This window comes from Podarcis melisellensis (assembly GCF_964234715.1).
Source record: "Podarcis melisellensis genome assembly, chromosome: 12".
Taxonomy (NCBI): domain Eukaryota; kingdom Metazoa; phylum Chordata; class Lepidosauria; order Squamata; family Lacertidae; genus Podarcis; species Podarcis melisellensis.
The window spans coordinates 13,285,429-13,302,749 of record NC_138544.1 but is presented as its reverse complement, the minus strand read 5'-3'; the positions used below and the strand labels follow the sequence as shown (position 1 = coordinate 13,302,749).

Genomic DNA, 17,321 nt, shown 5'->3' with positions numbered 1-17,321 from the left:
TGCCTTAGCGATTTCTGCATTTTGCCAGAGCTGTTTCTCCCCACCCGCCCTTTTCCTTCAGTTTAGCAAGATTTCTGTTTTATTAAAGAAACACATTGGCAGCTTTATTCATACCAATTCTGATGTACCGTATTTTTTGCCCCATAGGACGCACCAGCCCATAGGACGCACCTAGTTTTTTGGGGGGGAAATAAAAGGGAAAAAATTATTTCCCCCCCCCAGGGCGGGGCAGGGGCGAGGGATGCCCGAGTTTCCCCCGATCCCAGCCCCCAGAACAGGCTGCTATCTGCAAGCCTAGGGAGCCCGGCGGGAAGTCGCGCCGGTCTCCCCAGGCTTGCGGATATCTGTCCCCCGAGCTTGTGGGGCTGGTGGTGGGGAGAAGTGTGCTTCTCCCCAGCGACAGCCTCCAAACCAGGTCGGGGAACAGCGGGATGGCGGCGCTCCGCCTCCCCGCTGTCCCCCGAGCTTGTGGGGCTGGCGCTGGGGAGAAACCCATTTCTCACAGCGCCAGCTTCCGAACAAGGTCAGGGAACAGCGGGATGGCGGCGCTGCGCCTCCCTGCTGTCCCCCGAGTTTGTGGGGCTGGCGCGAAGCCCATTTCTCCCAGCGCCAGCCTCCAAACCAGGTCGGGGAACAAGTTCTGTCCCCCGAATTTGTGGGGCTGCCCGATATCTGCCCGAAACCCGGGGTGCACTGTGCAGCGCACCCCAGGCTTCGGGATGCAGGCTGCTATTCGCAAGCCTTGGGAGCCTGACGGGAACTCTTGCTGGGCTCGCAAGGCTTGCGGATAGCTTCCTGAAGCCTGGGGAGTGAGAGGGGTCGGTGCGCACTGACCCCTCTCGCTCTCCAGGCTTCAGCGAAAGCCTGCGTTCGCCCCATAGGATGCACACACATTTCCCTTCATTTTTGGAGGGGGAAAAGTGCGTCCTATAGGGCGAAAAATACGGTATTTATTGATTAATACAATTTTCTGTACTGCCTTTGACTCCAGGAAGGGCCACAAAAAGACCCCCGAGAATACTAATCTCTCCCCCAAATCATAAAACATCTATAAAAACCTTTTAGTAAAATATGAATATAAACTACAGGATTCAGCCATTAATGACCTGGAAAAGCCTGAGCAAATAAGTTTTTGAAGCGTTCCAGAAGCACCCATCAGTTGATGCCTGCCTATATTGGAGTTTATGTTCTGTTGGATCATTTTTTATAGCGGCTATAAAGCAATTTTTGGGCTTCCCGACTCTCCCCTTCAACTTCCTTTTTAACTTATCTCCACCCCCACCCCCCTTTTTTGAGGAATGGCTGCTTCTGGAAATGCATTTGACTGGGGGGGACTTTCTAGGCAATTCTCTTCTGGTGTGTCTATGATGAATTTGATACTGTTTTAGTTTCTATTCAAGTGGCTTGAAATTGCTCATTGCTCAGATGTGAGCCATTCACTGCTGAGCATTTAAATCAAGGATCACCTTATCTCTCCTTGGCTTGCATGGCTATTTTTAGGCACAGTCATTTTGTGTGTGTGCGTGCGTAAAAATATTTAGAAATATAGGAATATTTTCTTTGCTACAGTGTGTACACTTAACCACCATGACAGGTTTTCTGCATAATTAACACCTGTTATCACATGATCGCTTCTGGCTGTACCCAAGATTCCAATATATTTCCAGGTCCCCATTTTGAGAAATGTGACAACTGTAGTTCCTCTGTGTTTGGCCTGGTTTTGTGAGCGCCCTCCCAGCTTCCTTTGATTCTGTGACTTGATTTTCCCTAGGGTTTCTCATTTCATTGCACTCTGTCCTTCCTACCTTTCTAAATGTCAGTGTGAAAAATGGGCCTCAAATCTTTGGCACGGCATACAGTGATACCTTGGTTCTCAAACATAATCCGTTCCGGAAGTCCGTTCCAAAACCAAAGCGTTCCAAAACCAAGGCATGCTTTCCCATAGAAAGTAATGCAAAATGGATTAATCCGTTCCGGACTTTTAGAAACAACCCCTAAAACAGCAATTTAACATGAATTTTACTATCTAACAAGACCATTGATCCATAAAATGAAAGCAATAAACAACGTACCGCAGTCACACAATCCATCAATCAGTAACTGAACTGGGTTCCACACAGTCACAAAAACAAAACAAGCCACAAAAACGCAAAATAATAGCAAAAACAGGTAGACCTCAGTGTGGCACTCAAATCAGAAGCGTAACACTCAAAATAGAAGCGTGGCACTCAAAACAGAGCACGTTCGGCTTCCCAAAAAAGTTTGCAAACTTACTTCCGGGTTTGCAGTGTTTGGGTTCCAAGTTGTTTGAGAACCAAGGTACCACTGTATTTTGGAAAACCGATTCATTTCCCAGTGTACAACTCTATACTTTGTGTCGGTGTTATTTCAGATTTGGAGTCGTGATTGCAAACGCTAACACGCAAGTGGTCAGCAAACAAGTGGCGTGTTATCGGAGGCGCCTCAGTTTGCTCTCCCCCAACTGTTCCTAAACTAATGGGGTACCTTTTTTTCACTTTGATATATGCACCGTCTTTATCCTGCAACTCTTTCCCCCTGCTGGCACAGCCTGTAGCTTGCTAGTCTGAAGATTCAGTGGGCATTTCTTGAACTTCCTTGTGGAAAACTTGGAAGTTGATGGAGGGATTAACCATTTGCACAAACCCTTTTGACTCCCGTATGCAATGCTTTTATTTGGAGAGTTCCTAAAACTTTCATAACACATTATATGACTTCCTCTTTGTTCATAAATTTGCTGCTGGTTTGTGTTCGTTCTTTTCCTATCCTTTTGCAAACTCACAAAGTGGGGAGTGTTCAGGGAATTGGTTATTTTCCTGCTACAGCCATTTGATAAAAGGGTAGGCGAGAGGGAGCCTTTTTCCCCGAAACCAGAACTACCGAGTTAAGTTCCTGACTGAAAATGTCATGTTTCTGTTTTCAGGGAATAGAACAGTTGAAAAAAGAAGAGAGAAGATGGGCTAAAAAAACAAAATGGATGAACATGAAAGCAGTATTTGGCCACCCGTTCTCTATAGTTTGGCTTAGCCCATTTGCCACTCCCGATCAAGGAAAAGCAGACCCCTATCAGTATGTGGTCTAAGAATCCATGAACAGCATTTCCACTAAAACACAAAAACCACATTTACAGCACTACTGTTATTCTACATGAATGTTTCAAACGAATTTTTTTAAAGGAAAAAAAACGCCTATTAAATGGCTGACGATGGCAGAGAAAAGACAAAAAAGAAATGCGCCCTGTAGTCTAAAAACAACTAAAAAAAGAGAACTTTTCAGTCATTCTTTGTCTCTGGTGGCTAAAGCTTTTTTTTCCTTTTCTTTTTTAACCTGTTAACTTGATGGGTCTGTTTTGGTTTCCTGTCTGCTTTCTGTATGACATAACTAATGGGAAAAGGGGGGGGGGTGTCTCTTTTCTTGGCGCCCACCTCCAGTCTTTACACACCCTGACTGGCACCCAAGTGACAGTCCGTGCCAACAGTGCCATCTCGTTGCGTAACAAATTATGGACTTTGGGGTGGCAGCTGACGCTTTCGGTGAACTATGGGGGTCTCTTCGTGTTGCGATATTCCCTTCCACTCCCACCCTGAGCTTTTAAGCCTCGCTAAGAACCGAAAGATGGAAGAACAAAAGCCTGAGCCTGTCAAAGGGTCCGTTAATAACAAAATTGCCTAGCTTTTAATGTCTCAAACGTATTGCCGACATTACTGTACTTTGGAAAGCTACAGAAAGGATTCCATCTCCTCCCCCCTTTTTTCATTTTTTTTTTTACACTGTTTGGTTCCATCCTCTCCCTTGTTCCTGGGTTAAACGGCGGAAGGTTTTTGTCGGCGTGTGTGGGTTTTGATGCCTTACAGTTGGAGGAGGGAGAAATCTTTATTTCAATGTATAGAATAGCAAGATGATGTCTGTCTTTGTTTTGGAAAATAAAAGGAGGGATGCTTATTCAACAGTGTTCATATGTATGTAGGCTTGCCGGTCCAAATGAGAACCTAAGCACAGAATGTTTCCGTAGATGCGTTGTCTTTTTTTAAAAGAAATATTGCCACCTTTTTATATCTCTGTAAATGTCTGTTCTCCTTTATATTTATACATATTATATATTTTACATTGGGGAGATGTCAAGTGTTAAAGGATCATGCATGCCTTCTGTCACAGCTTTGTGGACGGCAAACTCTGTATGTCGTAAGATCTGGGAAACGGGGACTTGAGTTGAGGGCATTCTGTATAAGACAAAAGCGAGTAGAATTAACTAGATTACACCCGAAACTACTTGAGTCTGTAGAATTATTATTTTTTGGGTATCTCGACAGGGATTTTATTGTATATTTTGGATCCAAAAAACTACTGATTAGAGCCATCATAGTAATTGCAAAAAAACAAAACAAAACCCAGCACTATAAGATGGTAGAACTGCAAATAAGCTATGCTCCTGAATTAATTCTTTTGACTGAATCAAAGCCGGGGTGGGAATCAGTGAAGGAGGCTAAGATCTGTCTCGTTTCAAAACTATGTAAATGCTGCATCTTTTTCAATTCTGTCAATGCTTCCATATGGGAAACAAATGCAATAAACCTTTTCTGAACACTGTTCCTGTGCCTTTTTAAGATGTTGTTGTTGTTACTGCTGCTGTTGTTGTTAAACATCTTTGAATAACCACTTGCACCCAAGGAGGTGCAAGGAGGAAGAAAGTTGAGTACCAGAATTTGGGTTTAAATCATGTCTTTTTTTAAAAAAAACGTTTGAAATCAACCGTACACCGACTACTCATTTAAATTAGTTTCCACCGACTTGGTTCAATGAGTAAGCAGATATTTCTGTAACAAAATCTGTTTGGCTGCTCAACAGTTGGGTGTAGAAGTGTCTCTGTTGCTATAGGAATGCACAAAGTGGATTAGCCGATCTCACTGTGTGCTTGAAGTAGAGCAATTTATTCAGATGAAAGATGCCTTTAGCAATTGCATGCTTTTTAACGGTTAGGAAAGAAGGAGAGGGTATTTTTTCTTTCATAAGATAGTTCCTGCCTGCATTGAGCCTGAAGCCTTTTTGGGCAGCCCTGGGCAACATTCAAGAAAAAACATCTTTAAAAAATATATTTTTAGGTGTCATGCCCTGTTAGTGTATAATACACACTGTTTTTCTCTCAGTAGAGATAAATATCTCACAATGGTTTATTTATCAAGCTCCTTTCCGCTGCTCCCTCCCTTTTTATTTATGCCTGGACACTGTAAGGGGGAAAAAAAATCTTCAGGAGTCTTCTTAGCCCTAACTAGAAAATTCTATTTATGCTGTTATTAGCAGGTGATTAGTTAGCAGTTTCCCAAGTTCTGTGGTTTTTAACTGCCGGTGATGAATAAACCCCAAACTTTTGTCTTCTGCAGGGCATAGAGCGGCTTAAAAAACAGGAGCCGACGTGGGAAAAAGTCACCGGCTGGGAAGGGATGAAACTGGCTTTTGGGGGTGATCTTTCACCCAGGTGGTTCAATCCTTTTTCAGACCTGAGTTGCAAGAAGGCTCCTCCAGCCGGCACGGCGACAGTGGCTCCATCTGAGATGGCGGTCCAGGAAGCTTTCGAGCAGCTTTCTCCTCAAGAGGTTGTTGTGGGTGTGCTAGACGAATAAGGTGTCCTTGCAGATCTCCGTATGCTTCTATAGCTCGAGCACTTGAGCCGTAGCTTTTTAAGAGATTGTGACGCATGAAACCAATGAAACCTTTAGCCAAGGACCTCACCTGACAAGAAGCGGTACAGCAATGTGACCTACTGACGGCGATGAGGATTTTAACCAAGCTTCTGTAACTCAAAAAACAAAACATTAACGGGTTGTCCAAAGTTGACCATGCCTAAAAATATGCAATAACGAAAACTTAGCTTAACTCTTACTTACCCATCAGATCTGGTGGTGAGCTTTCGTGAAAGACCGGCCAAGAAAATGGATTCAAGGACTAAAATCCAAGCCCAGTATTGGACTCTTGGAGACCAATGAAACCACATTGTTCCTGCTCACACCATTGAACATATGTAAGTGGATTCCTCAGGAAGTATTAATGTGCTATAAACGGTTGGGTTTTGCCACATTTTTTGCGGCAAAATAACTATAAAGATTAGGTGTAACAGCCTCCCCCCCCCCACTCACACACATAAAAAAAACAGCATTAGTACAGCTAAGCTGTAGATACGTAGTTTGTAAAAACTACATTTTGGGTGTTGGTCTTTGGTGGTTTGGAATCTGGCATTAGACCATTTACAGTGGACCCTTGGGTTACGTTACCTTCGGGTAACGTAACTTTCGGGTTGCGAGCGCAGCAAAACCGGAAGTGTATACTTCCAGGTTTCACCGCATGCGCAGAAGCGGCACCTCTAGATGTGGACTTTTTGGGGTACGGAGAGACCCTCGTATCCGGAGGGTCCACTGTACTTACAGATGGCCCATTGATCTACATTTATTTCAAAGAGTAATTTGCAGCACAGAGAGTCTCTGGCTCTGAAAGAGAACTGTTGCAATTGTGGTTCTGGCCTGGTGTAGAAGCTTGAAGGCCAGTCACATCTTTTTGTACAGTGTGTTCGTGAGGCTGGTTTATCATAGCGACTTGGCTGATCGCTTTGAATGGCAGAGCCTTGAGTGACTATTCTCGTGTATCTCAAAAGGGTTAACTTTCAGTGTTGAGGATACTGAGATTCTCTGTTTTTAGTAAACAGAGAAGACCCCCATGTAAGAGAAGATACGTGTAATGCAGTGTTTCTAAGAACAAGAATGTTTCTGGAAGCAAAGACTTAAGAAAGAGACCAATGGCTTCTTCGATCTTCCCTTTTAATACCAGGTGCTATAAAAAATAATAATTTACCAAGGGGATTTTTGCGTTTTATGTTGTTTATCAGTTGGGAGAGCCCATTTAGCACCTTATCTGTTGTCTTTTTGTAAAAATAAAGGGAACAGGGAGAGCTCTGTGATGGATGAGTTCAGTATAGCTAGGATCTAAAAACAACAACAACCTGTGTTCTTTTCTCTGTGCTTTGGGGTTTTGTGTTGCTTTTAAGTCTCAACTCCCACTGCCTATTAGGGCATAGCAAAACACTTTTTTGAAACTGAAGGGAGTTTCTAAAGCAGCTTATGAGGAGGAGAACGTCCTGATCAAAGGAGCTGGTGTGGCATTTAAAGAAAAAAACAATCTATCCTGGAGTAGCTCTTTGGATCCTAGCCTATTACAGTGGTACCTTGGTACTCGAACGGCTTGGCTCCTGAACAAATTGGCTGCTGAATGCTGCAAACCTGGAGGTAAGTGTTCGGGGTTTGCGAACATTTTTCAGAAGCCAAACATCCGACGCAGCTTTCGATTGAGTGCAGCCAATCGGAAGCCGTGCCTTGGTTTCAGGAGTTGAACGGATTAAGTTTGAGAATCAAGGTAGCAATGTATTAGGACTTAAAGCTTTATAGATAACAAAATATAATCGAAATATAGCTAATTTTAAAACGGGAAGCTAATTTTCAGGTGTCAAAAAGGGAACTGAAAAGCTCTCAGAGATTCCCACCATTTTGGGACTAGGGGGAATGAAGTTAAGCTAGGGCTATCTCATAACTGGGAGCGTATGCGTGCGTACCTTTTTAAACTCATGCTCATTCCTCCCTGGTCCTTTTTGCCAGTACTCTTCCCCCCACCCCTTACAGGACATGAGCAGGGGTCTGTGATGCTGTCAAACCACTGGTCCATTTAGCCCATATTGTCAAATCTGACTGGCCGGGACTCTCCCAAGATTTCCGGCAGAGGTCTTGCTTATCACCTGGTCCTTTTAAAACCAGCCAGGCTGGGGATTGAAAATGCGATGTTCTGGATGCAAGGCACGTGTTCTGCCACTGAGCTATGGCTCTTTCTCCGTCGCAGTTGAGAGAGTTAGGCAGACAAAGGGGAAGGAAAATATAGCAGTTATTCCTTCACTCCCTCCGTACACTGTCCAAGTTACAACTTGCCAGCCTTCAGTTAAATACCTGCTTGATTCTAAAGCAGTATATCATTTTAGAAGGGATAATGGAGCTATATAATTGGAGGAGGAGAGGCATTGTAGTTTTATAAATGGAAATTGATAAGTATATCAAAATGGCAGCTGTCAAAATGTTTGGAATTTCACAATACATAATATGCGAGTCCCTAATTCAAACCTGAGGACTCAATGAAGAAAAGAAACACAGACGGTCAAGATTGTTACGTGCCTATTAAGTGTGTGGAATTCTTTTCTGGCGGGATTTAATAAGCATAAAAGCAACGGCCAAATAGAATGGATAGATCTGCAATGATGATTCTTGGCAACCTCTTCTGCTACATGGCAAAATTTTCAACTCACCTTCTGGCTTTGTGTCTGGGAGTTGCATTAAAAAAAAAGTCTCTTGAATTGGAATAAGACAAGGAATTCTTTGAGACAGGCTATGTATTCGTACCCGCCCATGTTTGACGGCTAAAGTGTCAAATATATATGGGAAAATAGCAACTTGCTACTCAACAGTGATCCTAGCTCATATTTACCGGTTGCCTTAAAGGGACCCATCGCAATCCGCTCAGTAATCCATATTTTTCTATGAGGAGCCTCTCCACTGCTATCCGTAGAGCACCTATTAGCAAAATGCCTAACAAAAATTCTAATTTTATTGCCCTAATAAATAGTCCTGAGCGTGGGGAATAAATAGGAAAATAATGTGTGGCCTTTAATATGAATTTCTGCCCATGAATAGTTCAGGAAATGCTAATTACCCAAATTCTTTAGCTCGCCATTCGTGTGGGAAAAAATGCCTTTTCGAAAGGGACCTTTCTCGTGCCTCTGCTGGCAGGATTGGGGTGGTTTTCGACTCTTTTTTTTGCATTCCAAACTACTAGTGTTAAATCGTAATAGCTACTATTGCAGGGCTAAGGGCCTAGAGTGAGAACTGCCTAACAATTGGCAGATTTCTGCTTTGACGCTGCCTGCGTAAGGTAAATGAAGCAAGAGACAGGCTCCCAATGGCTTGGGCTCCAAAGTGGGGGCTCCGTGAGCCGAAAACAATTCCACTCACACAAATTACGCACAATTTCTGCTTCCCGTGGTTGCCAGAGGATTGAAGGAGAAAGCAGGAGAGCCCTTTTCTGTGAAGGGAGCTGGGTTGTGTTCTCTGAGTAGAAGTTAAAATCCAAGCCATTGAGGTCTTGTGACATTTATTAGTTTTTGAGCACCTGCTCATGCTGCTATGCCTACCTGTCCTGTTGGCACAGGGGTGCCAACTTGGATAAAATACAGTCGTAACCTTGGTTTTCAAATGCCTTGGTACTCGGATGTTTTGGCTCCTGAACGCCACAAACCCGGAAGTGATTGTTCCAGTTTGCGAAGTGTTTTTAGAAGCCGAACTTCCGACGGGGCTTCCTATTGGCTGCAGGAGGTTCCTGCAGCCAATCAGAAGCTGTGCTTTGGTTTTGGAAGTTGAACGGGCTTGTGGAACAGGTTCTGTTCGACTTCCAAGGTATGACCGTATTGGGGGGCCCAGGTAAGCCCCACCCTGCGCAACCCATCACAAGACTCATGGCATGTACACCATTTGAATGGCAAGGCCCAGCAACTGTGGAGGGGCTCAGCCCCCTCAAATATTTTATTGGGGGTGGGGGTTGAAGGGACCTCGGCCCATAGGAGTTGGCTACTACGGTCATATACCCTCTAGCGATGGATTTCCATTCTTCCCCTTCCATCCTTTTTAAAAAATTAAAAACAGGAAAAACCGAGGAATAAATGCAATTTGGGATTCAATATTTTGGCAGGAGCTCTCTCCCTTACACTGAATAAAAGTGCCTTACTCAGGTCCCCAGGCCACTTTATAAAGCGTTACTGTTTTACAAAATACCAAGGTTAATTGACCAAAGCTTCTTATCTTGCCTTCCCTCCTTTCCGAACCCAAATGAATTTGGACACTGTTCTGTTCATTTATCGGAGAGACTTTTAGGCTTGAGCCCAAGAAGGTACTTCACACCAAATAAGCTTCTTGATCTGAGATCCAGTGTTTACATTTCTAGGTGTACTTCCACCTACTGTGAATAGCTCAGTTGAAGCCAGCAGAATATCCTGCCTTAAGCGAAGTCTCTTAAATATTTGCACAAGTGGCACCTCGGCTGCATTGAAAGTGCTCTTGTGCATTAAAACTCATCGTGTGCTGCAATATTGTGCAACCAATGACCCCCAGTGTTTGCTTGAAACCAGAAGTACGTCTTAAATAAGAAATGCATCTGTTCTGGAAGCTAAAGGTGCCTTCGTTTCAAAGGCTTTAAATAAATGATGGGCTGGGAGCCAGCATGCAAGAAAATATCCTTTTATTTTCACAAGCAGACTGTGCACTAGCCTATTCTATGCAACTAAAGAGTGTGTACATTTACAAATCTCACGTCTCACGTGTTCTACTTTTTGCTCTTTGTACCTCGTTTTCCGACTTCGACTGTGTAACAGTACTTATTAAAGAATCAATATTTTCATCTCACACCTGCTGTTTTGTCTTTAGTTGCTGGTGGTTGTGATGATCTTTCTTCCCCCCCTGTATTTTGCGGCTCAGTTTATAGCCGCACTAGTTTGCTTTCACGTTCGTAATGTACTGCAATTGGGCCTTCAAATCATGTGCAGTAAGAAAATGGTAGAATTAGCCACATACGCCAAAAGGAGTAAGAAGTCAACAAGGATTGCTGACGTTACACAAAGCTCAGAAGTGCATGCGAAAGGAAAACAGAGGCAGCTCTAACCCACTCCAGAGTTCACAGATCATGCTTTTAGTTACCATAAGCTGCTAAATCGCCACACATGCAAGAACAGATTTGAATAATCTCTATTAAATTCCCATTAGCTAGAATCAAAACAGCTTAAGCCACTTTAAACTCCCTTAATATCGCATTTATGTGTCTCTCACTCTCCTATCTTTGGGCACATAATCAAGACTTCAGGCAGCGTCAAGAAGGCTCTTTCATTGCACACACCTCCACTGACACCGTTTTGGAATGACAGCTACTCTGTGATCGAAATAATCTTTTCCGCAGTTATTCCTTTCAGCTGGGTGGAGTTCAGTTTGGCCACAATCTTCTTCAGCCCGGCTCTCCTTGGTGCGCACACAATTTTTGATTTAAAGATTCCACCCGGCGCTATGTCCCTACAAAGGATAAAAAAATAAAATGACAAAGTCACATATCATAGCTCTTTGTGTGCTAGATTCCTTAGGGGAGTGTATCCACAATCAAAAGCCCATGTGAAGGAGCTCCTATACAAGTAGGATTGCCCTTTTGGTGCTCTCCTCGAATCAGGAGAGGAATGAAGAGGAAAACGCCTGGAAGTGGCTTCATGAATTGCCGTACTTTACAAGGCAACACTGGGCTTGAGTGGTAATGAGGTGGGGAAAACTGATTGAGGGCTCCATGTCATGTTTACCAGCTACGTGGCAACCACAACACGGTGCGCGTGAATTGTGTGAGATAATTGTAGATATATGGATCTGTCAAACTGGGTATCTTCCAGTCCAGGAGTCGACGAATGAGAGATGTTGCAGAGATGTCTCTCTGCATCAGGTCCATCATTTACTTTAAAGTTATACAGGGCTTGGGAATGGGCACCTTAAAGAATGCCAACTCCTGTATCACCCTTCCTGCAGTCTCCTTTGGAGGCCCCTCTCTGGGTGCCCTCACTTTTAGAGATGGGGCAGCTTTGATTGGGGAAGACCACCTTCTTGGGTGAGGAGCTGCATCTGGGAAACTCCTTCGGGAGACTAATACGCCTGTGTGTGTGTGTGTGTGAGTGTGCGTGCTAGGCAAAGGCCTTTTTATTTTTCCAAGCTTCTTTTAAATAAACCTTTGCTGCTTTTTACTTGCCATTTTGGGACGCGGGTGGCGCTGTGGCTTAAACCACAGAGCCTAGGACTTGCCGATCAGAAGGTCGGCGGTTCAAATCCCTGCGATGGGGTGAGCTCCCGTTGCTTGGTCCCTGCTCCTGCCAACCTAGCAGTTTGAAAGCACGTCAAAGTGCAAATAGATAAATAGGTACCGCTCCCGTGGGAAGGTAAATGGCATTTCCGTGCGCTGCTCTGAAGTGGCTTAGTCATGCTGGCCACGTGACCTGGAACCTGTACGCCAGCTCCCTCGGCCAATAAAGCGAGATGAGCGCCGCAACCCCAGAGTCAGCCACGACTGGACCTAATGGTCAGGGGTCCCTTTACCTTACTTGCCATTTTATCTGTTTGTGGTGTTTTATAGATTTTTAGAATTATGTTATTGTTACTTTGCCAACTGCCTCAGACATATTCATACTGAAGGGCTGTACACAACTCAATAAACAACCAACAGTCGGACTAGTCTTGGAGAAATGATGCTAGACAAGTCCAACATGGCACTTCTTAAGTTCTTAATGGTCCATCCGGTTCATAAAAGGTAAAGGACCCCTGGATGGTCAAGTCCAGTCAAAGGTGACTATGGGGTTGCGGCACTCATCTCACTTCAGGCCAAGGGAGCCGGCGTTTGTCCGCAGGTAGCTTTCCGGGTCATGTGGCCAGCATGACTAAACCGCTTCTGGTGCAACGGAACACCGTGACGTAAACCAGAGCACAAGGAAACGCCATTTACCTTCGCACCACAGCAGTACCTGTTTATATGCTTTCTAACTGCTAGGTTGGCAGGAGCTGGGACAGAGCAATGGGAGCTCACCCTGTTCTGTGGATTTGAACTGCCGACCTGATCGGCAAGCCCAAGAGGCTCAGTGGTTTAGACCAGGCATGTCCAACAGGTAGATCGTGATCTACTGGTAGATTGCGGGGTTTCCTGGTAGATCTCTGGCCCCTCCGTGTCCTCCCCCCCAAAAAATGCTCAACAATTTGGCTTTCCCAATAAAGCTCAGCAGTTATGGCTTCTTAAAAGCAGCTCAACAACTTTGCCTTTCCAAAACAAGATCAACAGCTTTGCCTTTCCAAAAAAAGCTCAACCACCTCAACAACTCTGGTAGATCACTGCCAGTTTTTTTAATACTGTGAGTAGATTGCAGTCTATTGGGAGTTGGACATCCCTGGTTTAGACCACAGTGCCACCTGCATCCCTTTTTAATGGCTGTATGCAGCTCAAATAAATAACCAACAGTCTGGCTAGTCTTGGAGAGGTGATGCTAGACAAATCCAACATGGCGGTTCTTTGGCTCTTAATGTCCAACCTCCTGTTCTCACAGGGATCATCCAGATGCCTGTGGGAAGATGCAAGCAGGACCTGAGGACGACAGCATCCTCCCCTTCTGCAATTCCCAGAAATTGGTACCGAGAGGCATACTGCCTCTGATGGAGACAGAACATAGGCATCATCATCTTGATAGCCTTGTCCTCCATGAATTTGAGTAATCCTGTGAGTGATTACTGCAATAGAAGGGGGGGGGAGAGAACTCTTACAATTTGAAGTTCTAGACTGAACTTCTCCTTTAAGGTCCAGGGGAGGAGGTCAGAGAGACAGTGCCAGCAAAACAGTGCACAGCATGTAGTCCCCTTTTAGCTGCATGCACCTTACCCCTGGTCAAACGTTTCCATCGTAAAGATGCCAAGGCCTTCCACGTGCAGTTTGCAGTTTTCCAAGGGAATGCACAGTGTGTTCTTGAAAATAAACGCACAGGTAAAATCCTGGTTGATCTTTGCAGTGTCTGCCATCTGCAAAAGAAAGAAGGACCGCTGAAGAACGGATTCGAGATGACAAAATACAGTGGTGCCTCGCAAGACGAAATTAATCCGTTCCTCGAGTCTCTCTTCGTCTTGCGAAGCACGGCTATTAGTGGCTTAGCGGTTATTAGCGGCTTTAAGAAAAAGGAAACAAACTCGCAAGAACTCGCAAGACGTTTCGTCTTGCGAAGCAAGCCCATAGGGAAATTCATCTTGCGGAACGACTCAAAAAACGGAAAACTCTTTCGTCTTGCGCGTTTTTCGTCTTGCAAGGCATTTGTCTTGCGAGGTACCACTGTAGCTAAAATGTATAAGACAAAAACAAATCTGTGCTGGAGGTGTGGTAAAACAGAGGGGACACTTATACATGTTTGGTGGACCTGTGAGAAAAGCAAAAGCTTCCGGGTTACATACGCTTCAGGTTACATACGCTTCAGGTTACAGACTCTGCTAACACAGAAATAGTACCTCAGGTTAAGAACTATGCTTCAGGATGAGAACAGAAATCGTGCTCCAGCGGCACAGCGGCATCAGGAGGCCCCATTAGCTAAAGTGTTGCTTCAGGTTAAGAACAGTTTCAGGTTAAGAACGGACCTCCGGAACGAATTAAGTACTTAACCCAAGGTACCATTGTATATGACAAGCTTAAAAAAATGTTTAAGTATAACTTTATGAGAAATACAGAAGCTTTTCTACTAGGGATAACGGACACAGGAATAGCAAGAGAAGATCAGAAAATATTTACCTATGCCACAGGAGCGGCAAGGATCCTAATTGCTAAAAACTGGAAAAAAGAAATTGTGCCAACAAAAAAGGAATGGGAAGACAAACAGTATACTGAACTAGCTAGATTAACAGAGGTAATTAGAGATCACACTAAACAAAAATTTCAAAAAGCATGGGGAAAATGCAGAGAATACTTCACAAAACCGTGCCCTAAAATACATACCTGGACTTGTTTTGATTAATGTCTGCAGGAGACTTTGTGGATATTTAAGTTATGATTAGAAAAATCTTAATTATTCATAAAGGAAACAGCTTATAACAAGTAAATAAGGATGCCAGGTACAGGATAAAGGAAGTCTTTTATTTGGTTGTTTGTATTGTTGTATGTTATGCTTATTGTATGTTATGTTCGCATATAATGAGGGTGGATTTCTGTATTGGGGGTGGGGTGGGGGGTTTATGTTATGTTGTAAATAAAATTTCCAATAAAAATTTAAAATTATATCGAGATGACAAAAGGAAATGTCAAGTGCATGCAATCCATGTTCATATAAAACAATAGGAAGGTTATGATTGTGGATGTTTACCATTCACAAACAGCTGCTGAAGCCACAACACTGCGGGAAAAGGGAGCTGGGTTAGGGTAGGTCATTGGGGGGAGTTCAAACCACCCCCTTGCTTGTGTTACAATAATTTTAAGGTCTGAAATCTATAATAAATATTCATAAATGCACACATATGTACATTGTTCCATCAGGCCTTTGGCCAGGGCACAACCTGACCCCCTCCTTTGGCAATCCTCACAGAGCCCAATGGTTGCCATTAATCTGATTTGAACTGATTTTATAATGAACTGATTTTAGATTGTTGTATCATTTTACTGTTGTTAGCCACTCTGAGCCCGGCTTTGGCTGGGGAGGGCGGGATATAAATAAAATATTATTAATTAATTAATTATAATAATAATTATTATTATATTTAAATATGTGTGTCTGAAATAGTATGGGAGAACAATCCTGAAGCCATTTTGACTCTCCCAATGACCTCAAATATTCCTCTGCAGTAAGAGAGGCAAATGGGGAAAGCCTTCCCATTTGTTTTTTTGCTTGCAAATCCTATCTTAAGAGCGCATTTGTGTATGAATAGGGTGAGCCTGTGACCTGGATTCAGGAACTAAAGTATTAACCATCACAAAATCTTGGCCAGACTGGCCAGGTAATACAATCAGTGACCATTATCAGGTATCCTGGCAGGCAGGATTTCTGCTGTAAACCACCTCCTTCTGTGATGTATGTATGGTGTTTTTTTTGGGGGTGGTCTTGACCTACAGGGTGGGCAATTTCAAAAGTCTATATAAGGGCTTGCACACCATTGTTTGGGGTTCTCCTCCCTCCTGCGTGTGGTGAGTGGGGACCCTGTTGCGACAGTTTAATAAAGATCAAGATTACTAGCCGCTTTGCTTCTCAATATACTCTGGTTGGCCTCTGTTTTCTCCTACCAATAGGGAAGTCATTTAAGGACTCTATATGGGCTCCGGAATACCCCATAAGGGAAAGGGAGCAGTTTTTCTTATAACACTTCCCTCTCTTTCCCCTCCAGTCACCCTCCTAGATGGCCAGGTAAGTGTTGTAAGTGTGTGATTTCCTTGTTCTGACAATGTGTAGATGCAAGGTCTGCTATGGAAGGGAGTTCCACTGGTTTGGGAAGAACTATAACCTAGCAGAAGTCAGTTCCTAGTAGCCAGTTCTGGGACCTAGACTGACCGGGTGCACTGAGCCACCATCACTCCAGAAGTAAAACTTGGAATTTATTATGGGTCTTGGGGCTACAACACACTTCCTCCGAGCCCAATTCCTGCCCCATCTCAACAGATGAGGTAAGTGGAGCCCTAAGGCAGCAGTGTTTGCCCTGCTAACTAATATATATAATTCAGTGGAGCCCCTATTTATTTTATTTATTTCTCTTTCCAGCTCATCTGCTCTCAGGTTTGACATAAACTGACCACCCTGCACCGAGCTAATATTATTTAACTTCTTACCTCCACTTTCAGAGGTGGGTACTTGAAGGTTAAAGACAGCTCTTCCGTCAGCTTCTCGTTCGTTTCTTGAACCTCAGCAATAATGTTGACATTGACCAGAAGTTCATCTTCTATTGACATCATTGCTTTCAGGTAAGCATCAGCTGCTATTTTCAGAGGGATGCAATTAACTGCACCAACAGAAAGAAGAGACAATTAGGAAGAGAAACAATGCAGAAGAAGGAAGCCTTGCATATGGGATGGTGTTACCGAGTCACAGTTATAGAATTTTTAGAGATGGAAGAGACCACAAGGGTCAAACCCATTTTCAGAGTCATGACAAAATAAAATCAGCATTAGAGTTTCCTCCTTTGTGTTGAGCCCACCCTCCAAATCTGGCTGATTGATGCTCCAGGCTAGCCAATAGAGCTTGCCAGCAGGCTCTTTTGAATTGGGCCAAACTCTTACCAATGGCTCTAAGAAGAAATGTTTCCTGGAGCAGCAGCCTCAGCCCCTTCAAAGCTAATTGTTTCTATCTGTCCCCACCTTCCTTCCTTTTTGTTTTGACTGGGTTTCTACATTTATCCTCCTCCTGGCAGGCAGAAATTCAGCAGGTGGGGAGAATTGCCTTTCAGTATTGTTGCTGGATTGTTTGCAGGTACTGAGAGCTTCCATTTGATGATTGTAATGGGTCGCTTTGAAGTCATTTCTTTACCAGGTAAAGTACCGTATTTTTCGCTCTATAGGACGCACCCGACCATAGGATGCAACTTGTTTTAGAGGGGGAGAACAAGGAAAAAATAAATCTCCCCCTCTCTGCTCAGCGCCCCTTCAGCGAAGCGGCAGGAGAAACGGAGCTCCTTCCGTTTCTCCTCCCGCTTCGCTGAAGGGGCGCTGCG

At 43.9% G+C, this 17,321-nt stretch overlaps 2 protein-coding genes across 6 annotated transcripts in view; one reads left to right on the top strand and one right to left on the bottom strand.

Annotated features, from left to right (window-relative positions):
* The window catches only part of ZDHHC3 (zDHHC palmitoyltransferase 3), a 45,929-nt gene extending 40,028 nt beyond the window's left edge, over window positions 1-5,901 (top strand). For 3 of the 4 annotated variants that reach the window (XM_081883051.1, XM_081883052.1, XM_081883053.1), the window contains one exon: window positions 5,397-5,901. In XM_081883051.1, the coding sequence (XP_081739177.1) occupies window positions 5,397-5,636 (240 nt within the window). In that variant the 3' untranslated portion in view covers window positions 5,637-5,901. Of the gene's footprint in view, window positions 1-2,941; window positions 4,606-5,396 lie in introns of those variants that run through there. The other variant, XM_081883054.1, reaches the window with a different exon arrangement.
* Window positions 5,902-10,315: 4,414 nt separating this feature from the next.
* Window positions 10,316-17,321, bottom strand: part of TGM4 (transglutaminase 4) — a 33,932-nt gene continuing 26,926 nt past the window's right edge. For both annotated transcript variants that reach the window (XM_081882968.1, XM_081882969.1), the window contains 3 exons: window positions 16,444-16,613; window positions 13,534-13,670; window positions 10,316-11,153 (listed from right to left, as the gene is read on the bottom strand). In XM_081882968.1, coding sequence (XP_081739094.1) covers window positions 11,012-11,153; window positions 13,534-13,670; window positions 16,444-16,613 — 449 coding nt within the window. In that variant the 3' untranslated portion in view covers window positions 10,316-11,011. The remainder of the gene's footprint in view (window positions 11,154-13,533; window positions 13,671-16,443; window positions 16,614-17,321) is intronic.